Source organism: Homalodisca vitripennis, chromosome 7 (assembly GCF_021130785.1).
Source record: "Homalodisca vitripennis isolate AUS2020 chromosome 7, UT_GWSS_2.1, whole genome shotgun sequence".
NCBI lineage: Eukaryota > Metazoa > Arthropoda > Insecta > Hemiptera > Cicadellidae > Homalodisca > Homalodisca vitripennis.
The window spans coordinates 27844654-27863354 of record NC_060213.1 but is presented as its reverse complement, the minus strand read 5'-3'; the positions used below and the strand labels follow the sequence as shown (position 1 = coordinate 27863354).

Genomic DNA, 18701 nt, shown 5'->3' with positions numbered 1-18701 from the left:
AGGGGTGCATTTCTTTGTCAACCAAGCCTCTTTGAAGAAATTCTTCTACCTCTATCAGAAGCTGATATTATAACAAAGAGGGCACAGCTTGCATTCTTGGTCCATAAACATCAGTATCTAAATTTCAGTACAAATACACTAAAGCAGCTGATATTTTACATCAAGACGAATAAGACAGAAGAAATACCTCGAAACAAAACACTAAATATTAACAAGACAAATTTGCAAAAACCTCGTGAAAAACAAAATTCCACCAAAAAGAAGCTGTCCAGTTTAGGAAATGATATGGGAGGGAAAACTGAGGACTCTCATTGTACTCAGATAGTCAGGGTAGAGGACTGGCACAGAAAATTGAGTGGATTAATCCAAACAACCTTAAAGTAGTAGGCTCAGTTATGCCAAATGCCTGCCTCCTCCAAGTAGCTGAGACTGCTTCACATACTAAGGATGATGTCATCTTTGTGATGGGAGGAACTAATGACACTCTATGTAAGGACTTTCGTCCAATTTACTCAACCTTGGAACAAGAACTGGTTCAGTTAAGCAAAAAGACACCTGTACTTTTAACGACAATCCCAGCGAGGTGTGATCTACATGTTACTGATAGTTACCATAATCATATTCTCAAAGCTAACAAACTATATAAGAGAGTTAGTTAGTCGTCTTGACTCCGTTCACCTTATTGATCTGGATCTAGTACTCAAACGTTTCCACTTTACACACCACGGGTTGCATTTGAACAACAGGGGAAAAACTAAATTGGCGTATTCAATTTCAGACACTATAAGTTCAATCTTTCAGCAGGATAAAGAGAAGAGAATGGATACAACCTTACCAATTAATTTAGTTGAAAAGTAATATGTTTGATGTCATAGAAGAATTTAAAAAACTCTGCTGACACGGCTTTCTCTCACTGTATTTCAGCTGACGTTTAAAATGACTCAGGGCGTGGCAGTGGTTTTCAGAGGAAAATTTAATAGACCACAACCTAATGACTTTATTAATAATCATCTGACATGTCAAAAAACTGAAGGAGCAACTATTTATGGTCTTGTGACGAAAACTAGACATTACCAAAAGCCTAATTTGATTGACTATGATGCAAGCTGTTGAACAGTTTCTACAGGATTTCAAATTAAAAAAAATTTAAACAGCTTATTTGCTCTCTCAATGGGCTGTGTACGGGATAATGTTCCAATACAATATTTTTGCTAAAAAACTTGTAGATTTTCAACATCGCACTGGAGCAATTATCAAAGTTGTATCTTTTGATGAAGGATCTGGAGAATTACAAAACGTATGTCTCATCTTGAGTTTATCAAAAAGTTAAAACAGTCAATCTCTCTGCAATACCATCAACTGCAGAAGTCAGCAGACAGCCGTGTTGAAGACTCGTACCGAGAGCAAACACCTTTGACCATGACCACTCTGCAGCTCAGCCGCCTTTCACACATTCAGCATTTCAAAATGAAAGTGAAAATTGTAGTGCGGTTGAAAATATAGGTTCTAAAGTGTCTAGTGCTGTGCTTGTTGAGATCGGTAAGGGTGTGTCGTTCAAGATATTTTAAAACACAAACTGTAAATAGTACTAATATAAGTCAAATTAATTTATCTCTGTCACCTGATAGATCAGGACAATGTATTTAGCCTACCTGTATGTACAGCACTGCCTGATGCACAATACAAAAAATCAATCAGCCTTAATATAATCTTCTTAAATATTCAAGGTTTAAAGAATAAGGTTTCTGTTTTGGAGAGTTTCTTGCTTGATTTAAATATTTCAGTGGTTTGCTTAACAGAACACTGGATGTCAAAAGATGAAATTATTAGTTCCTTATTCCCACTGGGTTTTCTTGTGCTGCAGATTTTTTGTAGATCAAAACAAATAAGAGGAGGAACCTGTATATTTGTTAGTGATAGACTAAAGCCTAGGGGAATGTGATGTAACAAGGTTTTTGTGACGAACTAAATTTTGAGGCAGCAGCTGCAATACTAGATGATTGTAAACTGTTGTGTAGTTTCAGTATATCACTCTCCCAATGGCAATCCACATAGGAATTTTTGCTAGTAATGGAGAAATTTTTAAATTTTATTATGAATTGGAAATTTTACACTATTATAATTGGGGGTGATTTTAATAGTAAGTTTGATATTACAAAACATACCAAAACTGCAAATGAATTTTTAAACATTTTAAGGACAGTTCAACTTTTTCCCCTTGAATAAAAATGCAACCAGGGGGTAAAAATTGCCTAGATAATGTTTTTATCTTTAATCACAATTTATTATGTCTCCTCTGTAACTACCTTATCGTTTTCCTTACTCAGATCATGATGGGATACTTGTTAATGCATGTCAAAAAGACGGATTTGTTGACTCAGGGGTACCTCTCAACATATAAATAGTATTCAAAGCATGGTACTACCTAAAAAAGAATATTAAACCTCTTCTCTTTACTTCTGGAGTCTTATGATTGGCCCGTCCTTGTTAAGTGAATATACTAAGCAAAGTTCTGCAACACTATTTACTAAAATTTTTGATGTTATACTGAATAGTATTAATCATTACAAAGTTGTTAAAAGGGTGAATAGAAAAAGAAACATGAGCATAAAAAACAAATACAAAACAGGATTGGTATACAACTGAATTAGCTATCATTGAAGGAAAGGCTACTGTTCTTGGGGACAGATTAAGAAAATGTAACAGGGATAATATACATCTAAATATGGGGTTTTATGAGTTGAAGTGTAAATACAGGTGTTCTATAAATGAGGCAAAACATGCTAAAAATGTTGAGTACATTCAAAATAGTAAAATAAATGTAAAGCTGCCTGGGATGTAATTAAATATAATACAGCAAACAGCAAAACAAAATATTTGTAATATTGAGCCTGATGTGTTTAATGATTTTTTTTCTCGAATCTGTAAAAGAAATTAAAAATAAGGTTGTTAATTCCAGTTTTTACATTTGTTGAACTTATGGAATCAATCTCTAATGATAGCTTAGTACATTTTAAATGGAAAATTGTTACTTCAAATGATGTTTTGGATGCTGTCAGGGGAATGAGCAATTCTGATAGTCAAGACATATAGTATGTCTAACAATTTGTTAAAAAGTATTATTGGTAGTGTGGCTGAACCTCTGGCAGTGTCTATTAATCATCTGCTTCATGACGGTATTTTCCCTGAGCAACTCAAGATTTCACGAGTATGTCCAATTTTTAAAAGGTGGTCCTAAGGACCAACCTCAAAGCTACCGCCCAATTTCTGTAATTCCTGTATTGGGTAAGCTAATTGGAATCATTGGTTTGTAAGCAAATTACTACTTTCTGGGAAAGTAATAACCTTCTGGAACCTTCACAATTTGGGTTTAGAAAGGATAAATCAACTTTTAATGCTCTAGATCAATTAGTTAGACAAATTCACTCAGCTTTCGAGAGCAAGGGCTTTGCTCGGGCTACTTTTTGTGACTTGAGCAGGGCCTTTGATTGTGTTGATAGTAAAATTCTTATATCTAAACTAAAAACATTACGGATTTTTCTGGGCCCTAATCTAAATTTTTTTTGAATCATATATTAACAATCGCAAGCAACTGGTCTTTAATATAATGGTAAGTGGTCTAAAGAAGCCCTCGTGGAGTGGGGAGTTCCACAGGGCTCCGTTCCTAGGTCCCCCACTCTTTTTAATCTATATAAATGATTTACCATTATCTCTTAACTCGAAAACCATATTATATGCAGATGATACTACACTTTTTAATGTCAGTCAAAGTGTACATGATCTGGAGCTGTTGGCAAATGATACATTAAAAAATGCATCAAACTGGTTTCATGCTAATGGGTTTTTGCTAAATAAAGACAAAACAACAAAAATGTTTTTTACTCTTAGGCATATTGCTGGGTCATTGGACGAAAGCTATTCAGACTCAGTTAAATTCTTGGGTATCAACCTTGATAGAAATTTGACATGGGCAACACATATTGATTATCTAAATAAAAGACTCTCACGAGTCATTTTTCTTCTGAGTAGGACTGAATGATATTGTACCACTAAATTCTATAAGAGCCGCATACTTTGCCTTTTTCCAATCTGTTTTTTAGATATGGATTAGTCCTATATGGTAATTGCACCAGAATTTCCGAAATACTAGTATTACAAAAAAAAGGCAATTAGGGCTCTAAAAAAGTGTGATACCAGAGAGCATTGCAAACCCCATTTCATAAATTTTTCGTTTTCAGACGGTTCTAAATTTGTATATATATGACTCGGTGGTTTACATCCATAAAAATCCAAATTTGTTAAATTTTAAACATAAAATTCATGACCACAACACGCGTAATCGAAACAATGCTGAAATTGGACATTTTCGATTAAGCAAAACCCTCACCAGTCATGTTGTAGTATCTTTGAAAATTTTATAACTTTCTGGAGAAAAAATATTGCTCATATCCCTTTGATATCTTTAAGAATAAGTTATATTCCTGGTTGTTGGAGAATCCGTTTTACAGTCTAGATGAATTCTTCAACACCAAAAGTATTGATTTTTAATGTGTTTGTTACTGTTACTGAAATTTGTACTGTCATTTTTGTGATTTTTTATTTTATTTTATTTAATTTACTTGTAAGACTTTATTGACTATTGTATTGACTTGGTTAACAATAAGCCAATATACTATGACTTTGTCAATGATGTAATACATTTTCATGACAAATAAAATTATTATTATTATTATTATTATTATTATTATTATGATATTCCTCCCCGTGGTCAAGTTCCTTCTTCACATGCCATACCATCATGGGTTCGGAATTTTGAAGAGACTGGTTCGGCCTTAAAGAAAAAACCTCCTGGGTGTGACTGTTCGAACCCCAGAAAATGTTGATGCAGTACGAGTTGCAGTGGAAAGGAGTCCGCCTTGTTCTGTACAAAAAATCGCCTCATCATTGCAACTTGAGCGTCGGAGTGTGCAAAGAATATTGCACGGCCTGCAGTTTCATCCTTACAAGTTTTAGATTGTTCAAGCTCTAAAACCGAATGACGGTGAGTTATGCTTACAATTTTGTGAACAGCTACTGACTAAAATCAATGAGGACGCAAATTTCCTTGAAAATCTTTGGATGTCTGATGAGGCCCACTTTCATTTAAATGGGCATGTCAATAAGCAGAACATGCGTTACTGGGCTGGCAGAAATCCCGGTGAACTTCATCAATGTCGTTTACACAGCCTTAAAGTTACTTTATGGTGTGCAGTGTCTTGCCGAGGGATAATTGGACCTTACTTCTTTAAGGATGGTAATAGTTTCACTGTAACTGTCACATCTGAACGTTACATTCATATGCTGGAGACATTTTTTGCTCCACGGCTTCATGCTTTTCCAGATATTGACATTCAACAAACCTGGTTTAAACAGGATTGAGCCACCTCACACACTGCCAATCTGTCAATGGCAGCACTGAGGCGTTTATTTGGGGAGCGCATAATTTCAAGGAACGCTAACGTCACTTGGCCTCCACAATCTCCAGACTTCTCAGTATGCGACTTCTTTCTTTGGGGACATCTAAAGAGCGTTGTGTACCAGACTAGGCCAAGAAATCTTCTTGAGCTCAAGACGCAGATTGAAAAACACGGCGCCAACATCTCAGAGAACACATTGCGTCGCACAATGATAAGTTTTCGAAATCGATTGAGTGAATGTTGTGTTAGGCGCAATTTTAACTGATGTTATTTTAAATAAGTGACTTTAACTTTATTGTTACTTCCAACATTTCTCATGTAATTTCCACTCTTGCCTAACGCATTTTAAGCATTAAAATGTTGTTTGTACAATTAATTGGTTTATTATGATTATTTCAAAATATCCCGTTTCTCTGCACCACCTGTATTTTACTGAATTTATGTAGATCCATGTGAATTCTTACTAACTGCATTCTGTTGAAGATAAAATTGTGAAGTTTTCAACTAATAATGTATGTAATATAAATAATGATGTTGAAGGGACGAGATATTGGAGGCTGTGAAGAGAGAGAATGTTATCATTATTGCTGGAGACACAGGGTGTGGCAAGTCAACACAAGTTCCTCAGTACCTCATGAAAGCTGGGTACAACCGCATCGGTAAGTAAATAAAAACATATATAATATTTTCTATATTACAAGTTTTTGTTATAAATAGATCTTAATTTGGTATGTTTTACTTACTGTTGCAGCATGCACACAACCACGAAGAATTGCCTGTATTTCACTGTCAAAACGAGTTGCCTTTGAAACGCTCAGCGAGTACAAGAACGAAGTTGGCTACCAAATACGTTTTGAAAAGAACAGAAATCAGCAGACAAAAATTGTTTTCATAACGGAAGGTTTACTTCTCAGACAGGTAGGTTATAGGTTTAAGACACTTCATTCATTTCAATTCCAACATCAGATAATATATACATTCACACACACACACACACACACACACACACACACACACACACACACACACACACACACACACACACACACACACACACACACACACACACACACAAGATATAAATATAAAAATCATTGGCATAAAATCTCAATGCCATCTCATAATTATGCTTATAATTGATATGAAGATTTGATAAAATATAAATTGTAATCTGTGTCACCTCCATCATAGCAATTAAATCTCAGGGATTACCTAGTTCTGCTTTGATTGTGACGTATTAAGTACTCATACAGTACATTACTAGTAATAGAACATACAACCATCATGATATAGTAATTCGCTTTGCTGCTCTCTGTCAGTCAGCTGAGAGTAACAACTAAGTAGTATATTGTCAGTGGTTTTGTTACTCGTTACATGTTAATAATGTCTTAACCCTTTGGCCTACTATTTTAAACATATTCTGAACTGTACTGTTAATCCAATTAATTTCATCTAATAAAAAAAATGTAGACTTTCTTAAAATTCTATTACTTTAGTTGTGGTACGTGCGAGAAGAGTAAAAATCATTTTTTGTAAGGAAATTACAAAAATGTTCTTCAGACCATAAACTGAGGGTAGTTACGTAAAATCTTTTATAGAAAATAAAAAAGTACCTTACAAATTATAGGACAATAGTATTGATCACACCTACTATGGGTTTTGTGATTCGATGGGAGTGCTGATGGCCGAGAAGTGTAAGACGTTAGACTGTGAGTCTGAGTTAGAGATAGCGCAGCTTCAAATCCTGTCTGTGACCCTTGCACTTTTTATCAGTACCATCGATCTTGTACTGTATCAATTCTCCTCCTTATTCCGTTTGATAAGATTCTCGCACAGGCCAGTGGCCCATGAGGACGGGCAGAATAGGGCTTAAAAGGGGATTGGCTTCTCCTTTAAAAAAACTTTTGACTGTTACATGAATTTACAGGTTTGGTTCTTGATAGTAAAAATTGACATTGCATTTACATTCAGCCCAATATTAAACTGTGTTATATCCTGGAATTCCAACAAAAGCAATCAACCCATGCTTTTTAGAGCACAGAACACAGATGATGCCTTTTGGCAGACATCCAACATTTTCTCAAAGCCCATGATTATGTATACAGGCAGCAGGTGAGGGGCAGCTAGCAGACTACGATGTGATCGTACTAGATGAGGTTCACGAACGCCACCTCCACGGTGACTTCCTGTTGGGGGTCGTAAAGTGTTTACTCCATCAGAGAACGGACGTCAAGGTCATCCTCATGTCTGCCACCATCAACATCCAACTGTTCAGCGAGTACTTTGGCAGTGACACTTGTGTCATTCAGGTTTGTTCTAATTTGGATTCTCAATAAATCACATCAGTTTTGCTGAATTTTACTCTCCTCCTGCATTCCATCATAAATCTGCAAAGCCTTCTCTCTGTTTCAAAATGGCGTTAACTTTGAATAAATTATTTCTGGTTATCGCTTTTTCACCGCTGAAAACAACCAATAATTTAAGTTACTTGAGAATACCTATAGATACCTATCATGAGAATTTTATGAACTTTATCAAATTAAATTAAACAGGAGATCACAGTAAATATGCTAGCAATAATCACATCAGATTGAAGAGAATAGTAAAAGGAATATCAACGGATCAAAAGTGTTCAATAATTATTTTAGCTTATCAATTTTAGCAATCTGAAAATTTGATTTTATTAACATACTTTGAATACAATGTATTTTTAGTGTATTGGTTTATCTTCAATATTGAAATATAGCATAATGTTCATGATAATTATTTACCTACTTACTCGCCAAAATCACCTCATTGCAATTTTTATTTGAACAACTTCTTCAATTTTAGATCAACGTGATTTATTGAGTCTTGACTCCACAATCCTTACTACCAACCTTTCGTTTACTGTTGAACCTTGAATTCCTCATGAATTATCCCGTCTTACTTTTGTATTTACCTTCTTAAAGGTTCGCCAAGCCGTAGATCACAATAAGGTTAAGTGTTAATACAAATGATGGTGTTAAAGGTGCCAGGAAGACTTCACCCTATCAAGTTACACTATCGGCCAATCGTTGTGGAGGAACGAGCTTCAAAGAGCGAGAGGCTGAACCCTGCGCCATACGTCCAGATTATGCACCTCATTGATGAGAAATATCCAAGTGAGTACGCTGTAAGCTAGCAAATTAAGAAAAAGTCTTTTTTATAAACAAAGTATATTGCTCTCTTCTTGGACATATTTTGGCACTTAAGGAGCCACTGAGATTCGTAAATGGAAACTAAACACAACTTGTGCATTATTCTAATACTTACAGTACAAGACAAAAACAACAAAAATAAAAAACTGAAATTTTAGCAACTTTAACAAAAGTGGTGGATATGTAAATTTAAGTAGTATTTTCTTTTTCAGGTTTTGAAAAAGCACTAAAGATCTTAAAGCAGAATTATATGAGCTAAAATAATATATTTTATTATATTACGTTTCACAGAGACCTCTTTTATTCATTTTTCATCATTGTTTGAACAATTGTTCTCTTTGTTAATAATGTTTTGTTCGCAACTTAAGTGGTCATAAATTGTTGTTCTTTTATTTTTCCAAATTAAATTTACGGGTTTATTTTGGGTAAATTATAAGAATGTTTGTCTTTTAGCACAAAACATCAAACATTGAAATGCCAGAACTTTAGGATTATGTATGATGAAATTTGAATTATTCTTTTACTTTCTTATTCATTTGTCAGTTCTGAAGATCATGTATAACTTAATGCATATAAAGTTTTCCTACTTCTTGAGGAGATTAAGAATTAGTAATTTTAACATGAATGTTTTACCAAGCTGTACTTTATATTTAATTCCTTTAGGTTAATTTTGCGATATATATAGCACATTTATACATCACTGGTATATTATCTTTTATTCAACACGAATGTAGCCATTTAGGATTAGTGCAAAATAATATTACATACTTTTTTAAAGTGCTAGCTGCAATAAATGGAAGATAGGTTTTAAATTAAAATAAAGTAACATTACAATGTTTTGAATCGCAGAGGATGAGCGAGGTGACCTTTTGATCTTCTTGTCTGGAATGAGTGAGATCACAGCTGTCGTAGATGCAGCAAAGCAGTACAATGAGAAGACCCAAGGCTGGATCATCCTACCACTACACAGCACCCTCTCCATCGCGGACCAGGACAAGGTGGGCCATCCAATGTTCAGTAATCGCATTGTTTGTTATGGCTTTCACACAGAAACAACCAAAGCAATTAACCCTTTAAGCGTCATGAAAAATTGGACCTGATCTTTGATAAAGTTACAATTTTTTAAAATTTCCAATGTGTAAAGTTAAATTTATTTTCGTTTCTGTATGTCAAAATAGAGTTATTTAACGGTAAATAAAATTTGTTTACTCCTTTTTGGATTTCCTAGGCTAATTTTTAACTTTTGAGAATATCGTAGAATAGCAGTGTAGTTGTCACTAATATTTTTATCATTTATTCAGTAAGTAGGGGAATGAAACACAGTTTTATACAGGGTGCGGCAAAACAAACAGTGCAGTTTTGAAGTGGTATTAAAGAAAATCGGTACGAGTTATGAAAATGTGGTTTATTTTGCTTGAATAAGTACATTACCCCCATTTTTTCTGTTAAGATTTGAAGATCACATCAGAAAGATGGCGTCCTCCAGAAGCAATGCACTGATGTAGGCGATTTCTGAAGTTTTCCACTGCATTTTGGCACATATTGATTGGAATGGCGGTGATTTCCTCTCTAATACGGATCTTGAGTTCTTCCAAGTTGTGAGGACGATGCCGAAAAACCTTGTCCTTGAGATAACTCCACAGGAAAAAATCGCAAATGCTCAAATCAGGTGATCTTGCAGGCCACCACAGGTCACCCCTCAGAGACACGAGACGCGCAGGAAACATCTGCCGCAATTTCGTCCTTGAAACATGTGCTGTGTGGGCCGTAGCCCCATCTTGTTGGAACCAAATATCCTCAAGATGTTGTTCTTCAACCAACTGATTCAATTCTGGTCAAAAAAATCTTGCAGCATCGAAACGTAACGCTGAGCGGTCACGGTTGTTGTAAGCCCATCCTCCTCAAAGAAGTAGGGTCCAATAACACCAAATTTGGAAATCGCACACCATACAGTCACTTTCGGGGAATGGAGAGGTCGCTCATTAACTTATTGTGGGTTTCTGTCTGACCAATAACGGAAATTCTGTTTATTAACTGAACCTGACAGGTGGAAATGGGCTTCATCACTACTGAAGAAGGTTGACCTTGGTGGGATACGTTCTAAAATTTCTTGAGCGCAATTCACGCGGTGTTGAAAGTCTGGAGGCATTAACTTCTGAACCAACATAATTTTATAGGGGTGGAAGAATAAATCTTTGTGTAAAATCCTCCTAACAGAGCGATCAGACATGTTTAACGCAGTTGTGTGTTTCCGGGCAGAGCGTGTTGGTGATTGTTCAACAGCTGCCCTCACTACTGCGACGTTCTCGGGAGTTCTCGCTGTTTTCGGTCTTCCCATACCTTTAGGCCTTTGTGTTGAACCAGTTTCTTCCAACGCACGAACCCAACTTGCAATAACATTGCGATGTGGAACGGGATCATTACGTGGAATGTTAAAGTGCACTCGGAACGCTCGTTGAGTCGTGATGTAAGAACGGCCACTTTCAAAAAACGTGCGAACGGCAAAGCCGTTATGCTCTCCGCTCCAAACCATTGCTACGACTGAAAACGGGGTGAGTGACCGAATGCAGTGAGCCCCCTCCTCGGCTCCTACCCCCACCACAGTGGATGTAGAAGCCCATCACAACTGCACTGTTTGTTTTGCCGCACCCTGTAGATAAACATATACTATATTACAAACCAATAAAATTAGAAAAATACAAATGTAGACAAAGAGTGTTTATTTGGTGGCGGGCTGTCACAACTGACATTCCGCGCGTCTCCCGCAAGCCACTGTTATTGCGTGGACTTTGAACCTTCTTATCGCTCGGCAACCTGTAGGACAGCCTTGCGGGGCTTGAATTATGTTTCTTGCTTTCTGATAACATCCTTATGACCGTAGTAAAATTAAAAAGTTTGGGGTTGACCAAGTAATTGCTCAGAATTACCAAATCTTCAAATTCCGAATCGTCTGGGTTCGCCATTCACACGAATAATGGTAAAAAAACACTAAATAAATACTGGAAACTGCTGTATATAATATGAATAATTTACTTTAAAAAGAATATAACACAACAGAAAATTAGCGATAACCGAAATACATATGCGTGTATCGGACGGTTCTCACTAACTAACTGGCTAGATGCCTTGACGGGAGCTCCCGTCAATGACTTTGTGAAAGGCGCGGGGCCACGCCCGCTAGACAGTGTTTGGCCAATTAGAAGCAACTGCCACTCCCATTGTAACAGAATTCGTGGCAGGGCAACCCGTCTGTATGTCGCGTGACTACTAAAACTATCTAGCAGCAAAGTATTCAACTAACATAGCAGTAAGAAAATAAAGAATGCAAAAACGCGAATCCACAGCAATAACGTTTTGAGCTTGTAGTGGCCCTCCGCGGATCCGCGTCAATAACGCTGGAAAGGTTAATGTTCCAAATTTTTTTAAATTTAGTAATATCCTGTGTCCACTGTAACAGGAAATATTTAGACTGTTTCATTTTCCGTTTTATTTTAATATAATAAAAATTTTGAAAACATTTTATAGTAATTTCTTATGCATGAAACGTTTAGGCTTCTTTCACATATGCCGGTTTTGGAAGGATAGAAAACATCTGGATGTCCACATTCTCTTAGTGGCACAAATAATTGTATTGGACCCTTCACAAACAACACACACAGCACAGTGCCTTTAGGTGGCATCTGGCCACTGTCACTGGTTCCGTGCCGTGTCTATCTATACACACCACGTGTCCATCTATTTCTATGGGAATAAATGCACACTTTCATTTTAGCTGAATGGACGCACAGTGGAGTGAATAGAATAGTAGAACAGTTCTGGACATTGTTTGCAATGCTGCATGTGACAGATTTAAGGAAAGTAATTTGAATTTTATGAATTAAAAACAGGGATATAATTGTTTGTATATAATTTATTTTAATTAAGAAACAGCAATATTTTTTTCTAAATGTAAGGCCTATTGTGATTGTGACACAAGGGTTAATTGAATCCTTTATGAAATAATATACTATCAATATCGAATTTCTAAAATTTGAATATAAGATGAGTGAAATATTAATACATTGAATTTGTAAAGGATTCCATGTTTAAGTATAAGAAACTTATTCATTAATAAAATATAGTTAAATTGCTGAAACTAGGCTGAGAATATATTTTGTAACGGACTGTTTTTAAGGTAAACAGTACTAAACATTAAATCTGAAGTTTAACATAAGTTCTAGGTAACCGAATGACTTCAATTGATTCCACTTATAGGGCGAGGGTAAACTTTCTTACTAAACACACACTCTTAGTACTATCAATTATTTCCTCTACATCAGTAACATTTTGTACAAATTTCAATTTATAAATATCTTTATCAAGAAACTAACCTAAGGGGTTCCTAATTATAAAACTATTTACTGTGAAATTAGGCATCAGGTCTAACTGTTGTAACCATTAGACAAAACACAGTTTTAGTTATTTCAGTTACTTCCTATTTTGGCACAAATGTTACTAGAAGACCAAAAAAGTATAAGTAATGTAACAGCTCCTAATCACTGATTAATGTAACAGTGGATACCAATGACAAAAACTGAAAAAATCTTTATGTGTGAAAGGATTGCTTTAAAATGGGTAATTTAACGTCCCGGTTTTGTCCATCTCTCCGAAACTGGCGCATTTGAAAGGAGCCTTAAGCACGTTGAAAAGAGTCTATAGGATTGGCTGTACAATTTAGGCAAAACTCATTATTTCTCTATATTTTAATATTAAATATGTTACACCTGTTGCCTATTTTGTGGATTGGTCTATGATTGAAGAAAGCGGTGTCTTCTTTGCAACAAAAGTCATAGACCAAACTGAGCATAAAGGAAGAAAGCAAAACAGGTCACAATGATTAGTGACTTGTACAATTTTATGTTTTTCATATCTCAAAGTTCCATTTTCAGTGCTCAACAGGGGTAATAAGTACATGATAAGTTATACTATGGCAAAGATTTCATGCATCCAATGGGAATACATCATCATGAACTTATCACCTTATCAATAGGAATTTATGTAAATGCCTATTATATAAAAACAGTTTATTATCCCAAGAATATTTTAATGGAAAAGACATTTTTTCTACTTCCACATAAAATTTATTATAATAAATATTATATTAAATAAATAAAATTTATTTATTCCAAATAAATTTTATGTGGAAGTAGAAAAAATGTCTTTTCCATTAAAACCTACACACTTCCACCAAGAATACAAAGCAGAAAATCCCAAGAATAGTTTTAACTTTTTGGCATTATTTCATGGGTTATCTTGAATACAATTCAGAGTGCACATCAGATAACTGCACAAAAACATATTTTATTAGTCTACATTTATGGCATATAAAGTGAATGTATGATGTATGGACGAAATTTGATGTGTACCATAAATTCCAGATTGCTGCAGTGGGCATACATAATTTCTAATCAGTCAAAGGATTGGAGAAGTATTGCTTAGGTGACTCTGTACTAACTCTTTACATGGTTCAGGTGTTCGACTACCCGCCGGAGGGAGTACGGAAGTGTATCGTGTCCACCAACATCGCAGAGACATCAGTAACCATCGACGGGATCAGGTTTGTCGTGGACTCGGGCAAGGTGAAGGAGATGAGTTACGATCCAGTCTGCAAGATGCAACGGCTGAAAGAATTCTGGATTAGTCGGGCCAGTGCAGAGCAACGAAAAGGAAGAGCAGGTACGGCTTTAGTGCAGTCTTGATGATTATTTTTCTACTAATGTTTGTTATTCAGATGTGATAATAATAAAGATACAGATACCAACACATCTAGATCTGATAGTAGACATTTGCACTAATAAATCAGGAAAGCATTCATCACTTGTTGTACATCTTACCATCGCGCTGCCAAATGAGTGAAAATCAAATTATAGTAATTCTAAAATGAAAATTATAGTGATACTGGATCTTCAGTTTCAAAACAAGCACAACAGATTTTTAACATAGATATTACTTTAATGGATGAAAATAAACTAGGCAAAAAAGACTACAGAGATGTTATATAAGTAGATAAAAGTGATGATGGAAATAGGAGCAGAGATAAAAAAATAATAATTAATGACCTAGATTCAGAAGAGGATATGTTTTCCAAAAACAATTAAAGTAAAGACAACAAATCTCCAATTGATCTTAATAAGTTAGATTCAATGAAAATATCGCAAACTGTTGTTGAGATGAAACCTAAATTACAACAGCCACTCACCAAAGAAGTAACACCAGCAACGGTCACTCATCAAGAATTGAAAGTTTTAAAGGAGAGGAATTAAAAATTCAAGTTTCAGAAGTTTTTTAAGAACATTGATACAGTGAAGACTACACAGAAAACTGCTGTTCTGTCAGTTCTGCCTGATAAGTAAATCCATGTGATTCGCTATCAACAAAGCACTCTAGCGAATGAAATTCTAAAATCACAAACTGTCTGAGTTGAGTGATGGCTTCCCAGCTCAGACTGTACCGTATCTGGTAGTGGGGGATGTAAAGCAGTTGCGCATGCAGAAACATGCTGCCGAGCACCGTGGGTCTATCTGTTATAGTAGAAAATTACCTAATCCTACTTTGTCTCTGAATAAAAATATGTTATAATCATTTATATGTTTGATATTTATGCTTTCATTTCAAGTGTAATGTTTGCTGTACAATGGGTTAACCTATTATGTTTTGCATTATTTAAAATACAACACTATTTATCAGGAAGAACAGGGCCGGGAGTCTGCTATCGTCTGTACTCAGAGGAGGAATACTCTGCTATGTCCCCGTACACAACTCCGGAGATACAGCGAGTCCCCCTGGACAGCTTGCTACTGCAGATGATCTCCATGGGGCTGCCGGATGCCCGAAAATTCCCATTCATCGAGCCCCCACCGGCCGACACAATAGAGACTGCCATACTTGCACTGAAACAGCATGTAATACATTTTTTATTTAGATTTATAGTAAATTAACTTAGTAAAATAAATCTTATAAAACCTGAGTATCATGTAATCCAATGTGGTGAGTTTTAAAGTATTTCATGCTTTCATAAATTTATATTTAGCACACATCAGTTACAATTAAGATAAACATTAGATACGTTTTAGTTCTTTCCATCATACATACTTATTTTATTATAGAAAAAGAAAACAATTCCTTAAGCGTTTCAAGAGAAAAGATGAAATTTAACTGAACTGGTACAAAGAAAGAAAGAATTTATTTTCTCACTCCAACACAATACAAAGATAAGAGTCTTAATATATCACACATCGGGTTATTGTATATTACTTTAACAATGACTAGACTAAACCGTCTATTTATAAAGAATTAACATAAATATTTCTTTAAAATTGAAGAATACAACATATAATAAAACTAAAAGACCACTATATTTCACATATTTTTACAGTTAGATGAGAAAATTTAGGGCCTCTAAGACTCAAGCCTGATTTGAGGTTCCGGTATATAAACATTAGGTTTAAAAAAAATATCAGCTTTAAAAATGGAAGTTATTATACAAAGTTGATAATTAATACACTACTTTAACAGTCCTACCTAACAAAAGGTGTTATCCCTTATATGATAATGTAATAGGATTAATCAAATAATATTTAACTTAAAAATGTGAAGTGTGCATCAAAAAAGAAAAATGCAATATTATATAAGATACTCTGCTTGAACAAAAGCTAGTAAATATCAGTCTAGGACTTAATGGCAACATATTGTTTCAAATCTTGAACTTGTAAAAGCCAATTTTTTAGCATTTAAAAAAATGTTTATGGAAAATTTTTAGTGAATTTGATGTAATCAGGCAGTTTATTGTAAATTCGATACACTAAGAAATGAATGATTTTGTAAATAAGGTATTAGGTTTAGGAACAACAGTTTGTTCAACTTTTCTTAACTTATTCTTGTAAGGATTATTCTACAGGGGAAAGTTGTCACTTGTGTTATAAAAGAGTTTTAGAACCTTGTAAACAAACAAATTGTTATGGTAATATCTTGAAAAGATTAAATAACCTTCAAAACGTTTAATAATATGGTAATAATACAACACTTGTTCGTATGATTCCTGACATACTTTGATGACACGAAATTTCAACTTTGCTAATTTTATCATATTTGTGTACTCTCTGTTGTACCAGGGAGCCCTGACGGGAGACGAGAGGCTGACCACGGTGGGCCGGATGTTATCCCGACTCCCGGTAGATCTACCATTGGGCAAGATGCTTATCATGGGTTCACTGTTCCATCAGGTGGAGCCGGTATTGTCCCTCGCTGCAGCATTGTCCGTGCAGACACCCTTCACCAACCGGGCGTACCGGGACGCCGACTGTCAGGTATTTGTTACTGCATTCATGTCCTTGACAAATCTGATAATCTAATCAACAGCAGTAGTCAGGAGAAAAGTAAATTTTGTAAATGGGTACCATCTTGAATTCTTTAAATCCCAACTGTTTTAAGAATTATTATTTTAGTAACTTTGCAATTTGAATTTTCATCTGATTCTTCTCAAAGATGAGGTTTGATAGGACAGTTGGTCTGAGTTGACAAATATTTCAGTTTAATATACAAAGAAGTTTTACCACTTTGCGTACTTCTGATGCCATGTTGATTTATTGTAATAAAATAATTGCAATATGAATATAACTAGTAAAGATAAAGGGGAAGGAGGTTCTGAATTTTACTTTTCAACGCTTGATTTGTTTTTTCCTTTTAACACATTGTACTCTATGATCACAAACTAGTTCTTCAATTACTAGCAACTAACTTCTGAAGTATGATCTATTTCTGGTTAGATCATGCTGGCCTATAATTAACTAATGTAATAAAGCAATGTAAAATTATCATGACTATTGACTACTTCATTGATATTTTTCTAATTGGTTCATTAAAACAACTTATTGTGATAGTTATTCCATAAATTATGAAACATTACTCTTAAGCCCGGATGATAAAATTGACATAGCATTTATATTATGGAACATTTTCAGCTCCAAGTGTCAATGATACAAGTGTAAATATTCTTACAATGAGTTTTTACATTGGGCTGAGAGTCCTACCAGTTTTATTGTACTAAATGAAACTCACAATTAATTGTCATATAATTTTAAATTTATTGCAAGAGGTCATTTGACATCATAGATTCCATCGTCAGGTGTGAATTCAACAATTTGAAATATTATAAATATTTTTACAATTTAAAAACAGTTATCAGCTGAATAAAACTTAATAAATTATTGTACTAATAAAGTATAATAAATTATAATAACATGAGTTACAGTCCATTTTATAAAGAAATAAAAAAGCATGTAGAAAAAGTGTTCACATGAACATAACTTTTTCCATAATGAATAAGATAAGTAATTTATTGATAAGTTTCAGATGGAAATAAAAGTGGAACCAAAACATTTACTTTAAAAATGATGACTCAATTCATATTGGACAAACTAGAAGAACTATTTTTTAAAAGATTCAAAGAATATATATTTTTAATACAGAAAAACTCAAAAATCAGCTATTGCCAAACAAGAAATTGAAATCCAATCACATGTTTAAAAACTTTAAATTATTCAAATCAGTTCCTAAACAAGAACTTGATGCTTATGAATTATAAATTAAAATACAATAATTTATTATTAAAACGTGATATATTAAACATAAAATTATTTGCAATGTTAAAAAACTGCTGCAAAAATGTTATTTATAACAACAGCAAAAATAAATGCACCACAATAATTGTGTGTTTTTAGTATCTCCACAATTTAAGTTTTTATTCAGAAATATATTGAGTTAAATCTCCCAATATCTGATTCGAATTCAAACTAAAAATATAATTAAAAACTCCAAATATAAGTGAAAAGAACAGTTTTTTAATATTTTTTGGTTATAATATAGAAGATTTTAATACTAACTACTAGATTCTAATATTAAGATTCTTTAGAAAAACAACAAAAGAAACGCTAGCCTTATATGGTATGTAATAACAATTATATGAATTTTTATGTAAAACACTGCAAAATGTCTAGAACAGGGCAGGCAGTTTTAAGACCTGCCTCTG

General features: G+C 34.4%; 1 protein-coding gene across 1 annotated transcript in view; it reads left to right on the top strand.

The window, feature by feature from the left end:
* Nucleotides 1–18701, top strand: part of LOC124365763 (probable ATP-dependent RNA helicase DHX34) — a 48733-nt gene that overhangs the window by 6238 nt on the left and 23794 nt on the right. Inside the window, exons 4-11 of the mRNA XM_046821767.1 lie at nucleotides 5997–6115; nucleotides 6208–6374; nucleotides 7562–7765; nucleotides 8467–8599; nucleotides 9485–9633; nucleotides 14146–14350; nucleotides 15362–15576; nucleotides 16786–16980. Of these exons, the coding sequence (XP_046677723.1) occupies nucleotides 5997–6115; nucleotides 6208–6374; nucleotides 7562–7765; nucleotides 8467–8599; nucleotides 9485–9633; nucleotides 14146–14350; nucleotides 15362–15576; nucleotides 16786–16980 (1387 nt within the window). The remainder of the gene's footprint in view (nucleotides 1–5996; nucleotides 6116–6207; nucleotides 6375–7561; nucleotides 7766–8466; nucleotides 8600–9484; nucleotides 9634–14145; nucleotides 14351–15361; nucleotides 15577–16785; nucleotides 16981–18701) is intronic.